Source organism: Dasypus novemcinctus, chromosome 26, assembly GCF_030445035.2.
Source record: "Dasypus novemcinctus isolate mDasNov1 chromosome 26, mDasNov1.1.hap2, whole genome shotgun sequence".
Taxonomy (NCBI): Eukaryota; Metazoa; Chordata; class Mammalia; order Cingulata; family Dasypodidae; genus Dasypus; species Dasypus novemcinctus.
The window spans coordinates 26,614,565-26,636,171 of NC_080698.1; the positions used below are offsets into that span (position 1 = coordinate 26,614,565).

Below are 21,607 nucleotides of genomic sequence, written 5' to 3' on the forward strand. Positions count from 1 at the left end.
GCTATAAACAAATGATCTGTGTCCAACACCCAAGCCAACCACCCACACCTCTCAGAGGCAGATTACGGAGAGGGTTTCATTGTCACATCTGGAATAACACTGTTCACAAAAAACCTGACAGTTGCTATTGTCTGAAATGAGGACCCACTTATTAAGAAAATGAGCAGAGAGCTTGTCAATAGAAACTGGAGTGAATGCAACAGAAAATGGGAAGTGTGTCTGTAGGAACCACTCTTGACAGAGTGGATATATGTAAGGAAACATCTAGGGTCATATTTACCCCCTACCTACAAGGATGTCTGGGCCATTTCTAGAGTGTAGAACACATTCTTCTCCTATCCCATAATAAAGGGAAAAGGTAGGAAAAAGAAGCATTGGAAAGTCAAAAAGGGAATTAAAAAAATCATAAAAATGGCAAAAGCAACAACATGCTGATCACAGGAGCAAATTTTAAGACACACTCTCATTAACTCTTAAGTACTATGTGATCGACTCCTTCGGCCCTTCTTTACCAATAAGGAAAGGGAAGCTAAAAGAGGTTGAAATAACATGGCCAAGGTCACAGAGCTAATAAGTGGGGAAGTCAGAACGCAGAGCTGGGCAGACTGTCGTGACTCAGGGACAGCTCCACCACTGCACCAAACCGTCTCCTGGAATTACTTCTATGGCCATGAGGTAGGAAACCATAGAGACATTAAAATTCATTTTTTATTGCTTAATGGGTACAGAGTTTCTGTTTCAAGTGATGAATATTTTGGGTAATGGGCAGTGGTGATAGAAGCACAGCACTGTAATTGTAATCAATGCCAGTGAATTATATACATAAAAATGGTTAAAATGCCAAGTTCCATGTTACCACAATAAAATTTAAAGAAACAAACATATACATATATATGTGTGTGCATGTATGTACATATATATATTCATATGTCAATCAAAAGATACATAGAATGATGTTCCTAACAGTTTTACTTATATTTGCCCCAAACTGGAAATAGTGCAGTGCCCACTGACAGAACAAACAAACTGGTACGTTTCTATTATACAGGAACCATAAGGAATGACCACTGATAATACACAACAAAATGGATAAAGCTCAAAAACATCATGTTGAGTGAATAAAGTCAGAAACAAAGAGTATATATTGATTCATTTACATGAAAGTCTAGGGACAGGCAAAACTTACAAGGTGGAAAGAAGTTGCTTCTTAGGGTGGTTTGAGGACAGGGATTGACAAAGAAGGGGCATGAAGGAACTTTTGGGAATAGTAACGTTCTATATACTTTCAGGGGTTTGGTTACACAGGTGTATGCATTTGTCAAATTCATAAAATAGTTCACATAAGATTGTGAATTTAACTGTGCACAAACTTTACATAATAAAACCATAAGCAAGTATTCAACTTTTTAAAAACTGATTCTTTTTTTACCATCTTTAACAACAAAGGCAAGTTCCCTTAATCTAGCAGTTACAGAGAAAGAAGATAAAGGGGCTCCTTTCCTTAAATTCTGCACACACAACCCCCCACAGACATGAACAAGACCGTGCCCTGAGCGCAGCTGTCATCTGCAAAGGCCACCTACTGACCACACAGCACAGGGCCACTCGCACATACTGTTCTGGTTACAAGAGTGGTTCAAATTGGTTCAACAAATGATTAAGAAGCTCTTTTTGCATGTGGAAAACTTAGTTCTGCCTTCAGTTACGTTATTTAATATCACTGGATTGATATTCTTTTTTATAAAATTAGTTTCAAACTGTTCTATCACATAGGGTTCACCTCAAGTCACTCTTATTTTAACAGCCACCAAGACAACTTATTAAATATCTTTAAAAATAGATCAATCAATAGGCACCACTCATTATGCTGGTATAGCGATCGATTACAAGAGAATATGTTCCAAGCCTTGAGAGACACTGCTCTAAATTCTATTATAACATAACTCTACTCAACCATTATTAATCATCTTTATCTACATAATAAAATAAAATAAAGCTAGATGAAAACAGCAATCAGTATTAAATTTATTTTTAGTTCTTATGGCAATCTCAAAAATGCTAGGTAGATTCAATCATCTTAAGACAGTACTATTCATACTGATATTAATCTTCTACTTAAAAGAAATACTATGGCCAATTTTCAATTAGCTGAGGTTTTCATCTCCAATTCAGCTGGAACTTGTACTTCCCCATATAGCCCATGGTAGATCTATCAAATGGAATACAAACTAATCCTAATATTGTTCAAAGCAGAACATAAAACATTTAAGTTGGCAGGGAACATAATTCAATATAGTCCAAGAGCAAAGATAAAGGAGTTTGGCATTATCTGCTAATGTAAATTATTTCTAATCTACAGTAGCTAGAGTAGTCAAGATTTGATTTACATTGATACACATGCTCTAAGAAAACAGTGCCTACAAACAGCATCTGATTCTCACGTAATTCATAAGAGCAACAAGGTCAACATGTAGTCCATGATTTAATAACAACACAATACTAACACTTATTAACTACTCAATTAATCAGTGGAATTATTTTAATCGTCCTCCTCTATAACAATCCTTAATTTAGTCTTGAGGGTTTTTGCTTAACTTTTCTGTATCGCCTAAGTCAATTGCCATCCACACTAAACAAATAATTAAGGCTCAAACAGGTTCCATCAAAGTTCAAGGGGCACAGCAAACATTTCAGTTATCATCCAGTTTTCAATTTATAAGATGGCCATCACCAATTTGCTAACTTTCTAGTCTCAATTCACAGACTTTTTCTGTGTAGACACAATTTATTACAACTCTAGATGATACCTGCAGTCAGACACATGGGCTGTAAACTTGACCTTTCATGGATAGACTGGAAGGAAAATCAAAATTGGAGAAGTGCAAACTAAAGAAATGGAGGGCTAAGCAATTCACTGGAGCGAAGTCATGCAGGGGGAGCCAGCCATGCAGCAGCAGAAGGTAGGGTAGTTTACCTAGTTCACTGTCCAGCTCCTCGGTGTGTACCCCTTCTTCTCCAAAGGAATAGCAGGAAGGAGACAGAAAAGAGAGAAAGAAAAATTCAGACACCAGCACCAAGAAAGAGACACCTCACAGAAAAATAGCAGCAAACATATCCCTTTACTTTGTCCTTACCTGCACTGTGGCTTATTTCATTGGCCTGGCTAGTAAACTCTTGACCTCAGTGTAAATCACAAAATGCAAGAGCTAATATTGGCAAAATAATTATAAGGCTCATTTTCTTGCATGTCAAAATAAGGTTTGATTGGTTGTAAAAGCTGACAAACATTATTGTGGTTTCAATATTTTTAAATGGGAAGGCACTTCTTTCAGACCTTATTTCTAGCAAAGAAAGCTGTAGAGTCTTTTGCTGTTAGTCTTCTTAATCCCTCAATAATCTTCTAATCAGTAAGGCAATTATACTCACAATTAAAGCATTATTTATCTTATAAGTAATACTGCAGTCTGAAATGAAAATTGAGCACGCAGATTTTAAAATGAGTTGCACGGCATTGTCTTTAAAAAGGAGTTAGAAAGATGAGTTATGTCATGATAAGGTAGATTAAAGTGAAACTCACTGAAAGCTGCCCTGAAGGAGAACTGGGAGGCAGAGTTTATGGATTTTGTGTTTGAATATAAGAATTCTAAGCTAAACGGCACAAGAATATTAGAATGAAAATGTTCTCAAATACTTCAATTAGCAAAACAAGTCAAGTTCTTTTCCATTCTTGGCCTCCTCTTACTGTCAGTAAACCATTTTATTATTACTTAGAAGAGAACACAGGACAGCACACAATAAAGTCTCCCCAACTACAGAGCACGAGATTGTCACCTCCACAGTAAGCTCCACAAACACAAGGGTGAAGCCTGTTTTCACTTTGGTAGTATACCCAGTGCCCAGTGCAGCTTCTGGTAATGGTAGGAATTCATTAAATCTCTCTTAAATAAATGAAGGAATTAATAAAACAATCAAACCTTGACCTCAGTAATCAACATGACCCAATACACACTACAAACTCTTGCTTTAAATACTATCCAGGAGCAAACAATCATGTTTGAAATGGGCATTATTACTTCAAATGGGAATCAGATTTGTACAAAATCTTTCATGAAAATGCCCATTAGCATATCATCTAACATTGTCTTTGGGACATTCACTCATTACCTCAGTAATTATGGACAACTTTTATGTGCCTAGAATGCATTTGACATATAGAAGTCATTCAGTAACTATTTGAGAAATCTAAGATGTTCTAAAAAGAGGGAACGGCACATCTAAGTTTCATGGAGTAGAATCTCAATGAGGACCAGTGGGGTGATGAGTACAGAATGAGCGGGGAATTCTATGAGAAAGGGCTTGGAGAGGCACATTAGGAATGAGAAAATCAGTCTGAGAAGACCAGAAAGCCAATGAATAAGATTGAAGGGGTGGTTGGTGATATTTTAAAAGACTGTTCTGGCTGCAACAGAAGAATGAGAGTGGACAAGAGTCTAGATGGGAGATAAATGTGACCTGGCTTAGGGTGGCAGAGGTGGTAAAGAAATTAGTGAATAAAAATCTAGAGCTATATAGGAGGTAAAGTGAACTGAGCTGGTTGATGGATTTGAAAGGTGTGCAAAGAAAATCAATAGATCAAGAACTCTCTTACTATGCACGATTTACAATCCTCAACTTAGATAGCAAACACTTGGAGAGGATGAGATTCCTTTTTGGGGGTGGGAAGATCATTAGTTTGCTTTCAATCACACTGAGTTTGAAATGTCTTTGAGACCACTAGCTGGCATTACCAGCCAGGCAGATTAAAATATTGACCTGGAGTTCAAAGGCAAGGTCAACGGTTCCTAATCAAACTGGACATCTAGCTATGAAAAAAAGTCCCAAACTATTTCCTCTCTTTTTTGAGGCAAAATATAGAAAACAAAAATCTTTAAAATATTTAAGTAGGCTGGCTATATCATATTTCATGTGCATATGACCTACAGAGAGTAGAAATACAAGAACAATATTTTGGCCAATGATATTCTGTATTGTGATATAAAAAAAAAAAAATAACACAAGACAGCTTCATAATACCTGGCAAGAGGAAATGCAGGCATGCAAACTGGTATTTGTTACAGTGTATAATCTGATTTTATGTTTACATTGTTTGTGTAAAGACACACATATAATTTCAGTTAGAAATAGAATATACAAATTCTAATGTTGAGCTTTTAATTATTATACAAACTGCATTTGGTGTGAATATTGCCTTGCTCTAAAAGAAATATATTAACACAAATGACAAGAATTCTAAGAATTAAATATTACTAGATTTGGTAATGAAAGTATTACAGTTTTTCTACTCAAATACTTTTCCTTCATTAACAGTTTTTCTCAGTAAAAGTTATTGTAGTCTTCTATCACCTATAAAATTATATTAACCAGCATTTATATACATTCCCAGTAAAATTATAATGGATATTGATACTAAAGACCCTATAATAAGAATGCCCAAAGTGCACTGAAAATCATTAGGCATTAAATTAAGATTAAACTTTGTTTCATGAAGTTTTCTGAATGTATTTTAGTATGTTCTCATACTTTTTAAAAAAATTGGTTACCTCTGTATTATTTACGAATAATTATTTGAATAATCAGGACAGTCTACTATTCCCTAAGAATGTAAAGTAACCAACCTGACCACACCTGTTCCACCCTTCTTTCAGGAAGAGCATGGACCAATCAAAATAAAGTGAGCTTCTCAGCCATGCCTAACTCAGGCAGGATTTGTATTTCCTCCTGAAGTCATTCAGATAATTATGAACATACAATTCTATGCTAATTTAATATAATCTGCAAACCATGAATAACAGAAGAATCTCAGAGCACAAAGTTTCAACAGTATTACACTTTAAAACAGTGGCTTGTATTTTCAAACAAACATCAAATTTATACTATGCAATTCTGCACCATAGAACAAATTAATAAAGTATCATTATCTTGCCATAAAATATGTATTCAATAATTATTCTACTAATTCAAATGTCAGAATTAAATAAGGAGCAGTACAGGAAACTATTTCCCTTTGAATTCATCCATGTCAAAATGTAATTTCTATAGAATTTGGGGTAGACTTCAGTGTACTGAAAAGGAACTCACTTGTTCTCTCAAGTTTTTTCATTTTGGGGATGTAATTAGAAATTCCAAAGCCTTGAAATAAACCTTTTCAACAGTGACTCTTACAGCCAATTAATTTTTTTCTGAGATTAACTAGGAGGATAAGATTGTAGGTAATACCTCAGCCAATCTTTCCTTGGAACAATACACATTTTAGATATTTAGGATGTAGTCTTAAGTTTACAATTCTCAAACGAGTCAAGATCTGCTGTCCTTATCCCTACATTGGGAAAATAATAAAGTTAAGAAAAATGTAGAGTTCAAGAAATGGCTCTGATTTTTTTCCTAAGACTTTCATAAGTGACCAGAGTATCTCTGATTTTAATGCTTAGAGAATTTTTAGAGTCTTCTCCAAAATCCTGAAGGCAGAGGCTGTATCTTCATTTGAACAGTTTCTGATTGTGCTAAAGGTCTGTTTCTAATGGATACGTATACACACAGGTCTGCTTTTATGTATAAACAAACTGTTCTTCTGAAATAATCCTATTATATTGACTTTTCTCCTGTTTAGCTAAGGCTTATTCTATTTATTAGAAATTGGATTACATTAAAAAAAAAACCAAAACATTGTTAATACCTGGTTGACGATGCCACAAATTCTTTAAATTTGTACATATCAACTGGTCCCAACTTATGAAACCCAAGACACTCCTAGCTTCTTACCATCATCTTCACACTCTTCCAGAGGCTTCTGCTGCTTGTTCAGGCACCGAGGATCTAACCAAGATGTTGTTTTAGTGTTATGGCTGCAAACCAGAAATAAAAACAAGAAACTGGTTTGAAAAAATATAGCATAAAGCCTAATGACAGAAGAATTACACACTGATCTACATTTGCTCAAACAAAGCAAACATACTTTCCAACAGTTAACCCAAAGCAGAAGATAGCTTGAGTTTAGAATTATAAAATGGTTTGGGGAGAATCTAAGGCAGGTTTTTTACTTACCTAAGATATAGTCATTCAATTGCTGACAATATAATACAAGTTTCATTTTTGTACAATGAATTTCAGATGACAACCCTTGTCTATACTGTGGAAAATAAGGGTCTTCACAATTGTCAAAAAGCGAACTCCAATTTATTTTAAATTTGTCTATGACTTAAATCCTGGATGTTGGAATTCACAAAGAAGGCAGCTATTTCACTCATTATATTACATAAGAATTCTCATGACAGTGTGAAACTACTTCAATTCATGCAACTGCTCAAAACTACTAATACATATCATTAATCACAGTCCTAAATTATGCCTTAGACATAGCGAAGGCAACCCTAAATTACCTATAATAAATAGGACCTGAGCCAAGAAAAAGCTCAGAGAAGTTAAACATTTTGCCCAACTGCCTTCTGGTGGGTATAGTCCTCCTCTAGAGGCAAGTATCTCAATAGACGCTTGGGTCACAGAAGGTTTGGAAGTGTAAAAAACATTCCCAAGAATGTCTTTCATCATGTTAGAAATGTCACAAGAATGACTGGAAGAATTCAGCTTTTGTGTTTCTCAAAGCAGATCAAGACACTGGGACAAAGTTCTGCTTGAGTCCTCAATTCATCCTGCAAGCTAAGGGTGTTGAGCGAAGATCTACAAGTTCAGCAGTTCTGGCTGCAAGCCAGAAATGAAACAAGAAAAAGAAAATCCGTTTGCAGTTTAAGTAGTAACCCATTTTTTTTTTTAGGTTTGAAGTTTAGGGTGTAAGTATGGGAAAAAACTTACTAAAATTCTTTTAGATTCAAATCTTTATATTAAAAAACATGGCTTAATTGAAAAATGAAAAGCATAAATGTATATTTACATTATCTAAACTATGTTAAAAGAATAAAAAACAAGACAATAATAGTAACAACAATCACCATCACTACTAATTTGGGCATTTATTACTTCCAGGATCTTTTCTAAACCTTTTATATGTAAGTTAAAGCTTATTTAATCTTAGCTAAGTATTACTATTGAAATCATTACTTCCATTTCACACATGAGAAACTGAGGAGAGAGAGGTAAAGAAATCTGCCCAAGGATACTCTGCTGCTAAGAGGCAGATCAGGGAATCAAACCCGGGGGTCCGGTACCAGAACACATGGTTGGCACTATTCCTACAAAGGAAGATAGTAAAACTGATCACTGCTGGAAGGGAGGATTATGCATGGTTTTTTAGAAAAGTGGTTTTTTTTTTTTTTTGAGATAATTATAGATTCACATGCAGTTATAAGAAAAAATTCCAGCATGCCTTTTATCTAGATTCCACAAACAGTAACATCTTACAAACTACAGGACAGCATCACAACCAGGGCACTGCTACTGATGCAAGAGCGTTACAGAACAATAGCATCGTTACAATAATCCCTCAGGTTGCCAAGGGGATCAGCCATACCTGATTCTTCTGGGACAACTTCCCCTTCCCCTTCAACTCTGGTAACAACTAATCTGTTCTCCATTTCTATAATTTTGTCATTTTAAGAATGTATTTTTTTTAAAAAAAAGAATGTATTATAAAAATATAAGTACAAAGATACTAGAGAGAAGAAAAATGAATCGCAGTTATGCATGGCAAGGGAAGCAGAGAGATTGAGAGGTGAGGAGTTTTGTTTGTTGTTTATTATTATTATTGGAATAATGTAAGTGCTCTAAAAATGATTAAAGTGATGAATGCACAAATATGTGATTACATTGAAGACCACTGACTATACACTTTGGATGGATTTATGCTTTATTACTATGCACCAATAAAATTGATTTGTTAAAAAAATATTCAACAGTCAAAAAAAGGTATTATAAATGGAGTCACCCATTATGTAACCATTTGGGATTGGCATTTTTTCTCCCACGCAGCATAATTCTCTGGAGAGCTGTCCAGGTTGGTGCATGTATCAATAATAAGTTCCTTATATTGTTGAGTAGTATTCTACGGTGTAGATGTAACACCGTTTAACTACTAAAGGACATCTGGGTTGTGCCTAGGTTTTAGTTATTGTGAACAAATACACTGTAAACATTCGTGTACAGCCTTTTCTGGGATCACAAGTGTTCATTTCTCTGGGATAAAAGAGCAAATGTGCACTTGCTAAGCCATATAGTAGCTGCATATATAGTTTTTTAGGAGACCATCAAATTGTTTTCACAGTGGCTGTCCTATTTTACATTTTCACCAGCAATGCATGAATGGTCCAGTTTCTCCACATTCTCACCATCATTTGGTGTTGAAACAACTTTTTATTTTAGACACTCTGATATTTATATAGTGACAATTCATTGTGGTTTTAATTTACATTTCCCTAAAACTTTCTAAGTTTTTTCCTAAAGTTTTATAGTTCCATATTTTATATTTAAGTCTGTAGTCTATTTTGAGTTAATTTTTACATAAGATGTTAAGTTTAGGCTGCAGTTCGTTTTCTTCTTCTTCGCTTCTGGCTCTGACATGATTATTCAAAAGGCTATCCTCTTCCATTGAATAGATTCTGCACCTTTGTCAAAAATTAGTTGGGTACATTTGTGCTTCTATTCCTAGGTCCTCTATTCTGTTGCATTGATCTATGCGTCTCTCCCCGCACCCATATCACACAGTCTTCGTTACAGTGGCTATATAATAAATCTTGATATCAGGTAAACTTAATACTCCAAATATATTTTTCTTCAAAATTGTTTTACTATTTTGGTTCCTTTGCTTCCTATGTACATTTCATACTAAATCTGTCTATATCTACAAAAAAAATTCACTGAGATTTTGACATGAATTGCATTAAGTCTGTATATCAATCTGGGAAGAAATGGTATCTTTACTATGTTGAGTCTCTCAATTGTATGTCTATTTATATCCTCTTTAATTGTAGTTTTCAGCACAATCCTGCACATATTTCTTTAATGTCTATTTCTTTTTCTTTACTGACTGTAAATTGTATTTATTTTTAATTTCAGTGTTCATGTTTCATTGCTAGTATATAAACATATACTAGATAGTCTTTTATCCTGCAACTTTGCTGAGTTCACTTTTAAGTTTAAGAGTTTTGGTTTGGTTTTTCTTTTGTAGATTCCTTGGGATTTTTTATATAGACAATCATGTCATCTGCAAATAGGAAAAGTTTCTGATTTTCCTTTCTAATCCACATAGGTTTTGTTTCTTTTTCTTGCCTTATTAGCCTGGCTAGAACTTCCAGCACTGTAACTTTTGAATAAAAGTCGTGACAGTAGACATCCTTGCCTTGTTCCCAATCTAAGGGGGGAAACATTCAGTTTTTCACCATTAAGTATAATATTAACTGCAGGGTTTTTAAAAGCTCTTCATCCAACTGAAAGAAATTCCCCTCTATTCTGGTTTTTTCAAGTTTTCAAAGTGAATCAATGCTGAATTTGGTCAAATGCTTTTTCTGCATCAAATTGATATATATATATGACTATAATACTTTTTCTTCTTTAGCTTGCTAATATGGTGAATTGCATTGGCTGATTTTTTGAATATTGAACTAGCCTTCTTACATTCCTGGAATAAACCCCATTTGGCCATTGTGGAGAATTCCTTCTACATACTGCCACATTCTATTTGTTGATATTTTAAAAAAGATTTTTCTATCTATATTCATGAGGGATATATGTCTACAGTTTTCTGTTTTTGAACTATCTTTACATGATTTTGGTCTCAGGGTAATACCAACTTTATAAAATGAATTGGGAAGCAGACTTGGCCTAGTGGTTAGGGCGTCTGTCTACCACATGGGAGGTCCGCGGTTCAAACCCTGGGCCTCCTTGACCTGTGTGGAGCTGGATCATGTGCAGTGCTGATGTGCGCAAGGAGTGCTGTGCCACACAGGGGTGCCCCCCGCATAGTGGAGCCCCACGTGCAAAGAGTGCGTCCCGTAAAGAGAGCCGCCCAGTGCAAAAGAAAGTACAGCCTGCTCAGGAATGGCGCTGCATACACGGAGAGCTGACACAACAAGATGATGCAACAAAAAAGAAACACAGATTCCCATGCTGCTGACAACAACAGAAGCAGACAAAAAACATGCAGCAAATAGACACAGAGAACAGACAACTGGGGTGGGGGGGGAGGAGAGGACAGAAATAAATAAATAAATCTTTGGAAAAAAAAGAGGGTCGCAGACTTGGCCCAGTGGTTAGGGCGTCCGTCTACCACATGGGAGGTCCCCAGTTCAAACCCCGGGCCTCCTTGACCCGTGATATGCTTGCCCATGCACAGTGCTGATGTACGCAAGGAGTGCCGTGCCACGCAGGGGTGTCCCCGCGTAGGGGAGCCCCACGTGCAAGGAGTGCACCCCATAAGGAGAGTCGCCCAGCGTGAAAGAAAGTGCAGCCTGCCCAAGAATGGTGCCGCCCACACAGAGAGCTGACACAACAAGACGACGTAACAAAAAGAAACACAGATTCCTGTGCCGCTGACAACAAGAGAAGCAGACAAAGACACAGCAAATAGACACAGAACAGACAACCTGGTTGGGGGAGGAATGGGGAGAGAAATAAATAAATAAATCTTTAAAAAAAAAAAAAGGAAAAAAAGAAAAAAAAAGAAATGTTCTTCCTCATCTGTTTTCTGGAGACATTATATAGAAAAGGTCTTAATTCTTTAAGTGGTTGGCAGAATTCTTCAGTGAAACCATTTGGGCCTAGAGATTTCTTTTACAGGAGGTTTTAAAAATACAAATCCAATTTCCTTAATAGTGTTAGGGCTATTTACATTACCTATTTCATACACGGTGTTCTGAGCTTCTTGAAGAACTGGTACATTCTTCAGTTGCAAGGTTTATATATGTAGACTTGTTTGTAGCATTCTCTCTCATCCTTTCAATGTCTTCAGTGACTGTAGTGAAGTCCCTGTTTAAATACTGGTAATTTGTCTTTTTTTTTTTCTTTCTCAGCCTTGTTGAAGGTTTATCAATTTGATCTTTTTGAAGAACCAGCTTTTTGTTTCATTGCTTTTATCCATTTTCTTTTCAATTTAACTGATTTATGTTCTTATTATTTCTTTTCTCTACTTATATATAGTTTAATATGTTTTTTTTTTTCTAGGTTCTTGCATTAAACTTATTGAGACTTTACCTTTTTTTCTAGAGTATCTTTTTTTAGGAGATACTGGGGATTGAGCCCAGGACTTCATAAATGGGAAGCAGCTCAACCACCGAGCAACATCCCCTCCCTAATGTCAGTTGTTTTTTTCATTTGTCTGTTTTGTTTTGTCTTTAGAAGGTATCAGGATTGAACCTGGAACCCAGTACGTGGGAGGCAGGTACTCAACCACTGAGCGACATCCATTCACTCCCTCTAAGGTATTTTTGGTGTGATAAATTTACCTCTCATCATGGCTTTGGCTTTTATCTATGGGCTATTCAGAAGCATCTTATCTACTTTTTAGGTTTGCAAATTTTCCTACTTTATATAACATTAATATAGCCACTCAATTTCATCTGACTGTTGGCAAGATACATTTGCTTCCATTCTCTCACTTTCAACTTACCTATTTTTTTATATTTAAAGTTTTTGTAGATGGAATATAGTTAGGTCATGTTTTTTCATCCATTCCACCACTCTCTATCTTTTGAATGCTGTATTTAGATCATTTAATTATGACATATTAGAGCTTAAGTCTTCTGTTTATATTTTGTTGTTTTGTTTTTTTCCTCCTCTGTTTTCAAATGTGGGCTATTTGAACCTTTTATACAATTCTCTTTTTTTTCTTTAAAGATTTATTTTTTCATTTATTTCTCTCCCATCCCCCTCCGCCATCCCCACCCCTCAATTGTCTGCTCTCTCTGTGTTCATTCGCTGTGTGTTCTTCTGTGTCCACTTGGACTCTTGTCAGTGGAACCGGGAATCTATGTCTCTTTTTTGTTGCGTCATCTTGCTGCATCAGCTCTACGTGTGTGCAGTGCCACTCCTGGGAAGGCTGTGCTTTTCTTGCACAGGGTAGCTCTCCATGTGGGGTGCACTCTTGCGCATGGGGCACCCCTATGCAGGAGACACCCCTGCGTGACATGGCACTCCTTGCGCGCATCAGCACTGCGTGAGCCAGCTCACCACACCAGTCAGAAGGCCCGGGGTTCGAACCCTGAACCTCCCATATGGTAGATGGACACTCCATCAGTTGAGCCAAATCCGCTTCCCAACACAATTCTGTTTTGATATCTTTAGTTCTTTTGAGTACATTTCTCTGTATAGCTTTTTGATAGCTGTTTTAGGTATTGCATTATATATATACATAACACATCACAATCTACTGGTGTCATTTTACCAGTTAGAGTGAAGAAACTGTCTCCCATTAAACAATTTTTACCATTTCCCATTTATAATATAATCATCTTATTTTCTCTACATGATTTAAGAAACATATCAACTTTATAATTTTGGCTTCATCCATTAAGCTTGATTTAGAAAACTCAAGAGGAGAAGGAAAATATATTTTATTTACTCATATTTTTACTCTTTTCATTGTTCGTTGTTCCTTCCTGATGGTCCAAAGATTCTTTCTTTTATACTTTTCTTTGTTTATAGAACATCTTTTACCCATTCCTGTAGGATAGGGATGATGATTACAAACTCTCTTGGTTTTCATTCATCTGAGAATGTCTTAATTTCCCCTTCATTCTCAAAGAATATTATCACTGACAATAGAATCCTGGGTTGATACTTTTTACTTTCAGCATCTGAAAATACTGTGCCCCTTCCTGTTGGCTTCTGTGGTTTCTGATGGGAACTTAACTGCCATTTGAATTAGTTCACAAGGCTCTGTCGTGGCTCCTCAGCAGACCTCTGCTGATAGCACTTTGACTAGGAGGGGTGCTGCTCCCCACATGGTCTCCACTACACCACTGGTGGGGCAGAGGTCCTCTTCTCCAGCAGGGGACGGGGGTGCCTCTTTGCAGTCACTTTGGGGTGGAATTTCAGACTTCCCCCATGGTCTTCACTAACTTCAGGGCAGGGCTGGGGTGGTCGGGGTTGCTTGATACAGCCTGGCTGCAATGGAAGCCCCAGCTCCCCATTGGGCCTTTTCTGATACCATCCTGGTGGGGGGGGGGTGTTGAGTGGGCGTCTGGTTACAGTCTGGCAAGGGTATAGGTCTAGGTGCACCTCTTAACCTTTGCTGGCTTGGGTAGGGGTTCATGGCCACTGTTTCTACCATGCTGGTCAGCTGGAGTAGAGCAATTACTGTCTAAACATTTTCTGTCTTCTTGGCTTCTCCACACCTGGTTCTTTGGTCTCTAAGCAGGCTTTTTTGGGGGCTATTTTAACATTTTTTGCCTGTGCCTGTTGTTGTTTCTGGATTGAGAAGATTCAACTAATTTACTACAATGCTGTTGCTCTGATCCTAAGACCCCTATCGGTTTCCTTTTGTCTCTCCTTTCAAGGTTTTCTTATGCTTGTTTTCTATATAATAACCAGGGTTTGTAATTGTACTTAGTGAGAGGAATAAGGATATGTATGATTCTTCCATCTTCTTGGTAGTCATGGTCTGTGCCTGATTTTTAAATGTTATTTTTCCTTTCCAGTTTTTTCTAGATTTTCCACAAATGATAAGACTGAAATTTATATATATATATATATATATATATATACACACACACACACACATCTCTCTCTATATGAATATATATGTGTGTGGATATGTGTGTAAATGAGTTATTATCCTGGAGATCTGGTTCTGTAGAAACTTAATTTGCTATTCAATGTAAGATGCTCCAAGAAGTTTTTGGAATGAAGGACATCTGGAAACTCATTAACCAGAATGCATTATTTAGGCTAAAATATAAATGGGGTGTATCTTACCACTTAACGTCTATGGAATTTAAGAGATGCAGACCAAATCCCATAGCTTTTGTAATCAGCCATATTTTGTAAAATTTTCTGTTAAACATTAGGCCAAGAAAGCATCTGCCTATCATCAGCTAAAAGCTAACTTAAGCAATGAAAGGTGGGCAAATTACTGCACTCTCCTGTAACCCAGCCATTATTTTGGGACTTAGTCTCATTGACCTCCAAGATATCCAACTTTCTCTTGGCAAATCCATCAAACCAGGGTTGAGCAAAATTTTTGTTACTTTCTTTTCCAAGTTTTGGAGTTTTACACCTTATTCTGTTTCAGGAAGGCCTCTATTACACTTTCCTTTTCTTAAATGATTATTTCTTACTGATAGACATAATTCCAAATGCAATTCATTATAAAAGGTAAGCTCAAAATCCTGAGCTTATAGGTGACATCCATTTTTATAACAATGGTTAAACTCCTCTGCAATAAGTCAAAGATTATGAAGAGGATAACGATAATGACAGTGTGATCACTAATCACTGCTTGCCTAAGTGATTTATATCCATTATCTAATCTAATGCTCATGACAATCTGACAAGATAGGTACCATTCATAATATTCACATCCTCATTTTACAGATGGAGAAACAGAAGTAGAGTTAAACTCAAGTTCCCAAGGTCACACAACTAGTAAGTAGTGGAAACAACATGACTTTATTTAGAAGTGAACTCTTAACCATTACATGTCTGTGCCCTCAGAAAAAGACTACATCTTCCACCCCTACCCTTAATAAACATTTTCCATTAACAGAAACAAGGATTGTCCCTTCCCCTGTGGTTGGAGAAAAATACAGAAGATTTAGTTCACATATCCTATTCTTCCTACAGAGTCTCAAAGTAGGTTTTTCAAGACCTGGCTCTTTTCTCTTTCTCTGTAGCTTTGGGGAAATTCTTTCTTTTCTTCATTGTTTTTTCAAATTACAAAATAAAATTTTGTCAAAATTTCAAACTCCATAGAAATATAGAATGTAGTTAGAAAATAATTCCTTATTTAACTCAAACACAACTAAATTTCTCCAATCTGTTAAGGTATACTTCCATATTTTTCTCTATATAAAACTATATCTACATATTCATAGAAACAAAAGTTTTATAAGGCCCTTGTATATATTCTCACATTTTAACTTATATGTCTTATACCATGTACAAAAATTAAATTAAAATGGACCAAAGACATAAAGATAAACTGCAAAAGTATAAAACTTCTAACAGAAAACATAGCCGAAAATCTTTATGATTTTGGGTTAGGGAAAGTTTTCTTAGCCACTACACCAAAAGTCCAAATAATAAACTAGACTTCATCAAAATTAAGAACTTCTGCTTTTTCAAAGACACAGTTAAGAAAATGAAAAGAAATATCAGACTTGGAGAAAACGCTTGCAACTCACAAATCTGATGAATAATTTGTGACCAGAATATATGAAGAACTCTAAAACCTCAACAATAAGAAAATTGCAACTCTATTTTAAAAAAGAGCAAAGGATTTACTTATTTTTAATGACCACCTATATTCTCCATATACTAAACCAAATTTATATGAACCATAATTTAACTGTCTTATCCTTTATGGTAATTATTAACCTTTTGCTTCCTTAAGCTCCTCAGATTCAACAATTAGGATGATACGGCTAATTACCATTTTTTTGCAAAGCATGTGGAACCATAAAAGAGAATACCATCAATTTGTGATCAATCCTTTTAGACTTAATTTACATCTATAGCTGCTGGAGGAAGGAAGGGGTAAGGGGAGAGATTCATGTAGAAATAATAGAATACTTTACTCTATAAAATAGACTTCTCCATTTTCGGTATAGGCCATCTCCCAGTTTTCAGGTAGAGGACCTAAATTGTCCTCTGCAGAAAGAGGTAGGTATTGAGGGAACTTCTGAGAAGGGTCCGTGATGGGAGCAGCAGTGATGCTACTATTCACAGGTGGCAGCGTGGGCTCTTGGAGAGTGCGGTCGTCTTGGTCACCGGAATCGGCTGTTTAATCATACAGGACAGAGAAAAAAAAGAATCAATCGCAGCCCAAAGCTGGGGGAGCACACTAACGTGCCTCTATTCTTAAAAGCCCTTATCTGGGAAACAGATGTGGCTCAACCAATTGGGCTCCCATCTACCATATAGGAGTCCAGGGTTCGATGCCCAGGGCCTCCTGATGACAGCAAGTTGGCCCACACGGAGTGCTAGCCCCCACGGGAATGCCACCCCGTGTAGGAGTGCCACCCTGCATGGGAATGCTGCCCAGGACGGGAAAGCTGCCCCACGAAGGAATGCCAGCCGATGCAGAGAGCTGACACAGCAAGATGACGCAACAAGAGACACAGAGGAGTAAAAATAAGAAGATGGAGCAGAAAAGGGAGCTGAGGTGGCACAAGAGAGTAATTGTTCTCTCCCACACCGGAAGGTCTCAGGATCGGTTCCTGGAGCTGCCTAATGAGAATACAAGCAGACACAGAAGAACACACAGTGAATGGGCACAGAGAATAGACAACAGGCATAACAGGGGAAGAAATAAATAAAATAAACTTAAAAAAAAAAAAGCCCTTATCCTTTTCTAATGCTAGCCATTGGGTTTGACATATGTTTTACTTACATGGATATTCTTTTGACAGAAAGCATCAAAAAGATCCACCAAATTTACTTTACTTGTAGATTAGGGGTTCTTAACCTTTTTCGTTCCATGGACCTCTTTGCCAGTTAGGTGAAAACCACAGACTCCACACCAAGTCCACACTATACTGTGGATTATTTAATAAATATATCGCACCTGTACCAATACATCCCCACAAAGATAATGTTGTTTTGAATTTCAATTCAAGCTTATGCACCCCTTGTTAAGAACCCCTGCTATAGAAAAGGAGGAGAAAAACACAGCCCATTGCTCAAAAATTCTTGACCAAACCCTAAAAATCCCAAACTCAGAAGGCCAACAGAACACACAACTGAACAGCGTTCTCATTCCATAGGCCTTATTTTGTTTCATGACACAGAAGACTTTTGGGCATAAGAATAAAGGACACACTGAAAACAAAAAATGGCATTATTTCCTAACTTTACGTAAGTTACTTAAAGCATTTTTGGTAGACACTGGCAAAGATCAAAGATTCTAACAAATCTGGAAAGTACTCATAAGGTTGTAATAGACGACAGCGACACCAGTGAGTCAGATCTGAACCTCTTTTGGAAAAGTGAAGAGAATGTTCCTGTGAAAACCAAGACAGCCCCAGAACAGTATTGTGTGGGCAGACTGATGTGACTTGTGTCTTCCGAGAAGGCCTTAAGGATGTATGTCTCCCTATCTTCTTAGTAACTGGAAACTAGAGGTGATGTCATCCAAGTATCCACAAATGGCATTGCTGACATTCTGGTTGAGTTTTTATAGACACCAGTGATATTAAATGTCAGTCTCCACAGGGCTTTAGGACATAATAATAACGGGTATAGTTATTTTCTATCTCCCAGAGTAATTCTGTAGACAGTTCTGACTTTCTCAAAGCAGACTGAAGAATAATAAAAGGCTGTTCCCAATTTTTTTTCTCTGATGAGTAGCTGCAGCTGACACTCACTAGACTGAAGGAAACCCAAAAGCTCTTGGAGGATACACAGAGCCTCCTAAACAAACCACCCAAAACCCACCATCTTTGAAGAGGTTTTCTCTCTTCTGGTACCACCACTCAAATCTCCCTTCAGGAATGACTCCTTCCACTCCAGGTCCAGGTGACCTGGCTCCACCCACTGCTGCCTCCAGGGTGGGCCCATGCTCCTCTCCTTGCCAATCAGGAGTAGCCTATTACTCACTTTTATGACCGGTTAAGGAGTGAGCAGGTGAACCAAAGAGTCAATAAATACAAACACTGAAAGGTTTGCTGTTACTAGCAAGCAAGAGGCGGCCTCTTGATGGTGGGTTATTAAACTGACAGTGCCGGTGGTCATCTTGACATGACCTGGTAAGATCCATCTGGAAATTAATGAGGTCATACAGAGGAAAGCAGAGCCAAAAGATGGAGAAAACTACTTATTATCCCTGCCTGAGCCTCTGATTTCATCCCTGAAATCAAGGTTACACCAGTCTCTTTAGTTGCTTGATCCCCCAATTCCCATTTCCTGCTTAAAACAATTTAAGTTAATTTTACAACTTGGCAGCCGGGTGTCCTGATTAATAAAAAAAATAACCTAAAGGTTTGAAGGAAACAAAAGGAAATTAGGTCAACGCAGAGGAGGGGAACATTTTGAAATTACTAATCAATAAAAAAGTAAATTTAAAACTAGGCAAGATGAAAAGATTGACCCTTAAATTCTCTAGCAGCCAATATGTACTCATTTCTTGAATACCTTTGGAAGGTATACTATTCCTACTAAAATGTATATAAAAATCTCCTGGAAAGCTTATTAAAATGCAGATTTCTGACTCCCTTCTCCAGAGATTAGGTTTAGGGTAAGGTTCATAGGTAACAGAGATTCAAAAAGTCCTAGTTTCGTTGGGCCTTACTCAGATCTGGTTTTGAACCTGGTATGTTCCAGACTCACCAGAACCTTTGGGGTTTTTCCCTGAGGCCAGTGGGTCAGAGTGTGGTATTGCTCAGGATACAAATTCCTGGGTCTGCCTGTACAAGGCCAGACACCCAAATGAGCTGTGTATGGTTGGAGCACTGGGGAGAGAGGGCCAGTCTGAAGGGAGCAGGGTCTCAGGGCCAGACAATTAATGTCCTGGAAAACAGTGGGCTCAGGGCTGCTGGCTCTGATCTTTCAAGAGAAGGTGGAAATCCGAATCTTTATACAAAATCTCCCAATTTTTCTATCATAGATCCTTTAAAATATAACACAGCTTGGCACAAGCAAATAATGAACAGCACTGATGATAAGTATGACCCGGCAATCAGACTGCATGACTTCAAAGGCTGGCTTGTAACAATTTACTAACTTGGCCAACTCAGCCTCTATGTGCTGCTGTTTCCTCAACTTTAAAATGGGGATAACAGTACCTTCCACATACGGTGATGGGGAGAGTTAAATTAATTTATATAAAGCACCGAGAACAGTGTTCAGCATATAATAAGCACTATTTATGTGTTAGTCATCATCATGATCCTCATCAAAATGATTCTGATTGTTGACTGTGTGCTATTATTGATTAAAAATAAGCAAAAAAGATACAGGTTTTGACAACAGACCACAGACAAAGTCATAGTTATGCCTCTTTTTAGCTCTGTGACATTGGAAGGGACTTTGCCTTTCTGAGCTCTGTTTCCTCATCTCTAAAATGGGCATGATGCACACATCATGAGAACCGAAGGGGAGAAAGTGCTGGGAAAAGTTCCTGACACTGTCTGTGTTTGCGTAACATTTGTATTAGAATACAAATGTTCAAAGTCAGTGACCATCTTTTACATGAGCCTTAGGGCCAGCAAAGTGTCAAGATAATAGTAGACTTTCAATCATTTCATTTTTAAATTTTAATTAAAACTATTTTAGTAGAAACCAGGTTAATAGGGAAATGGTAGTGTCAATGGGTGGGCCATTAAATATGAAATGAGAGATGACCACAGTTTTAACAGTGAGCATGTACAAGTCATGATTTAAAAAAAAAAATGCCCTGCCAGTGTGTTCTGAAAATTCAACTACACGCAGGTCATATTAGTTCATTGGGAAGGTTTCCAAATAGTTTTAATTTCCTGGAGAAAAAAAAAAAATCCTTCTAGCAAAGAGAACTTATTTCAAATTATTTAAATATTTGTTTTTAAGTGCATTCAATGTTCTTTCCAGTTCCAACAGAACCCTAATCAATCCCATTCTCTGAAAGAAAACAAAGTCTGAAAATGAGAGGCTGGTGCAGTCACAGGGCAGGCTCAAGAATTCACAGCCCCAATCATGGCTTTGACTTTGACACATGCTCTCGATTTCAATAAATCTGCCATTTAATTTACCAAATACCTGAAAGCACTGTTGCTCCCCTATTATTAAAGGGTGCCCATGAATCCAAAGGGGACAGGTAGCTTGGAATATTGGAATGCAGACTGGAAGGGGAGACAGAAAGCCTATCTTTCAAGATTTTTAGGAGGTTTACTGGATACATGGGAAGACGGTTTGAAAACCACAAATGAGCATAAACAACATTTTTACTCAGAGTAAATCAGAAGCTCTCAAACATTTAAGCACAAAACCATGCATTCAATATTTTGAGGTAATGTTTGAGAAATTACACTCTGATCAAAAACCATTTCTGGAGCTTATTTTAACTTATAAAAATGTTTTTAGATCATGTGCATCCTTCACTGGTGCACAACCAGTCAAAATCTTTCAGGCTTCATAGAGCCAAGGAACTTGATTTAAAACATAAATACCACAATGTATGAGCACATGGTTTCTAGAGTCAGGCTTTGTGGGTTGAAATGACAGCTTTGACAACTCAGGGGCTTTGTGATATCATATATCTCTAGTATATGAATAAAGAGCTTAGCAAAGTACCTGCCACATAGTCCGCACCGAAGAAACATTAGATCTTATAAGAATTATTGGGAATAGATGTGGCTCAAGTGTTTGAGCACCTACCTCCCACATGGGAGGTCCCGGGTTTGGGTCTCGGTGCATCCTGAAAAAACAAAAACAATCAACAAGCTAAACAAACAAAAAAAACCCAACTCAAGGAAGC

General features: G+C 37.1%; 1 protein-coding gene across 25 annotated transcripts in view; it reads right to left on the reverse strand.

Annotated features, from left to right (window-relative positions):
• MAGI1 (membrane associated guanylate kinase, WW and PDZ domain containing 1) overlaps nucleotides 1-21,607 on the reverse strand; it is a 683,941-nt gene that overhangs the window by 86,552 nt on the left and 575,782 nt on the right. For 21 of the 25 annotated variants that reach the window (XM_058288880.2, XM_058288885.2, XM_058288884.2 and 18 more), the window contains 3 exons: nucleotides 16,737-16,938; nucleotides 6,820-6,902; nucleotides 2,975-3,010 (listed from right to left, as the gene is read on the reverse strand). In XM_058288880.2, coding sequence (XP_058144863.1) covers nucleotides 2,975-3,010; nucleotides 6,820-6,902; nucleotides 16,737-16,938 — 321 coding nt within the window. The remainder of the gene's footprint in view (nucleotides 1-2,974; nucleotides 3,011-6,819; nucleotides 6,903-16,736; nucleotides 16,939-21,607) is intronic. The other 4 variants (XM_058288881.2, XM_071212140.1, XM_004476652.4 and 1 more) reach the window with 1 other exon arrangement.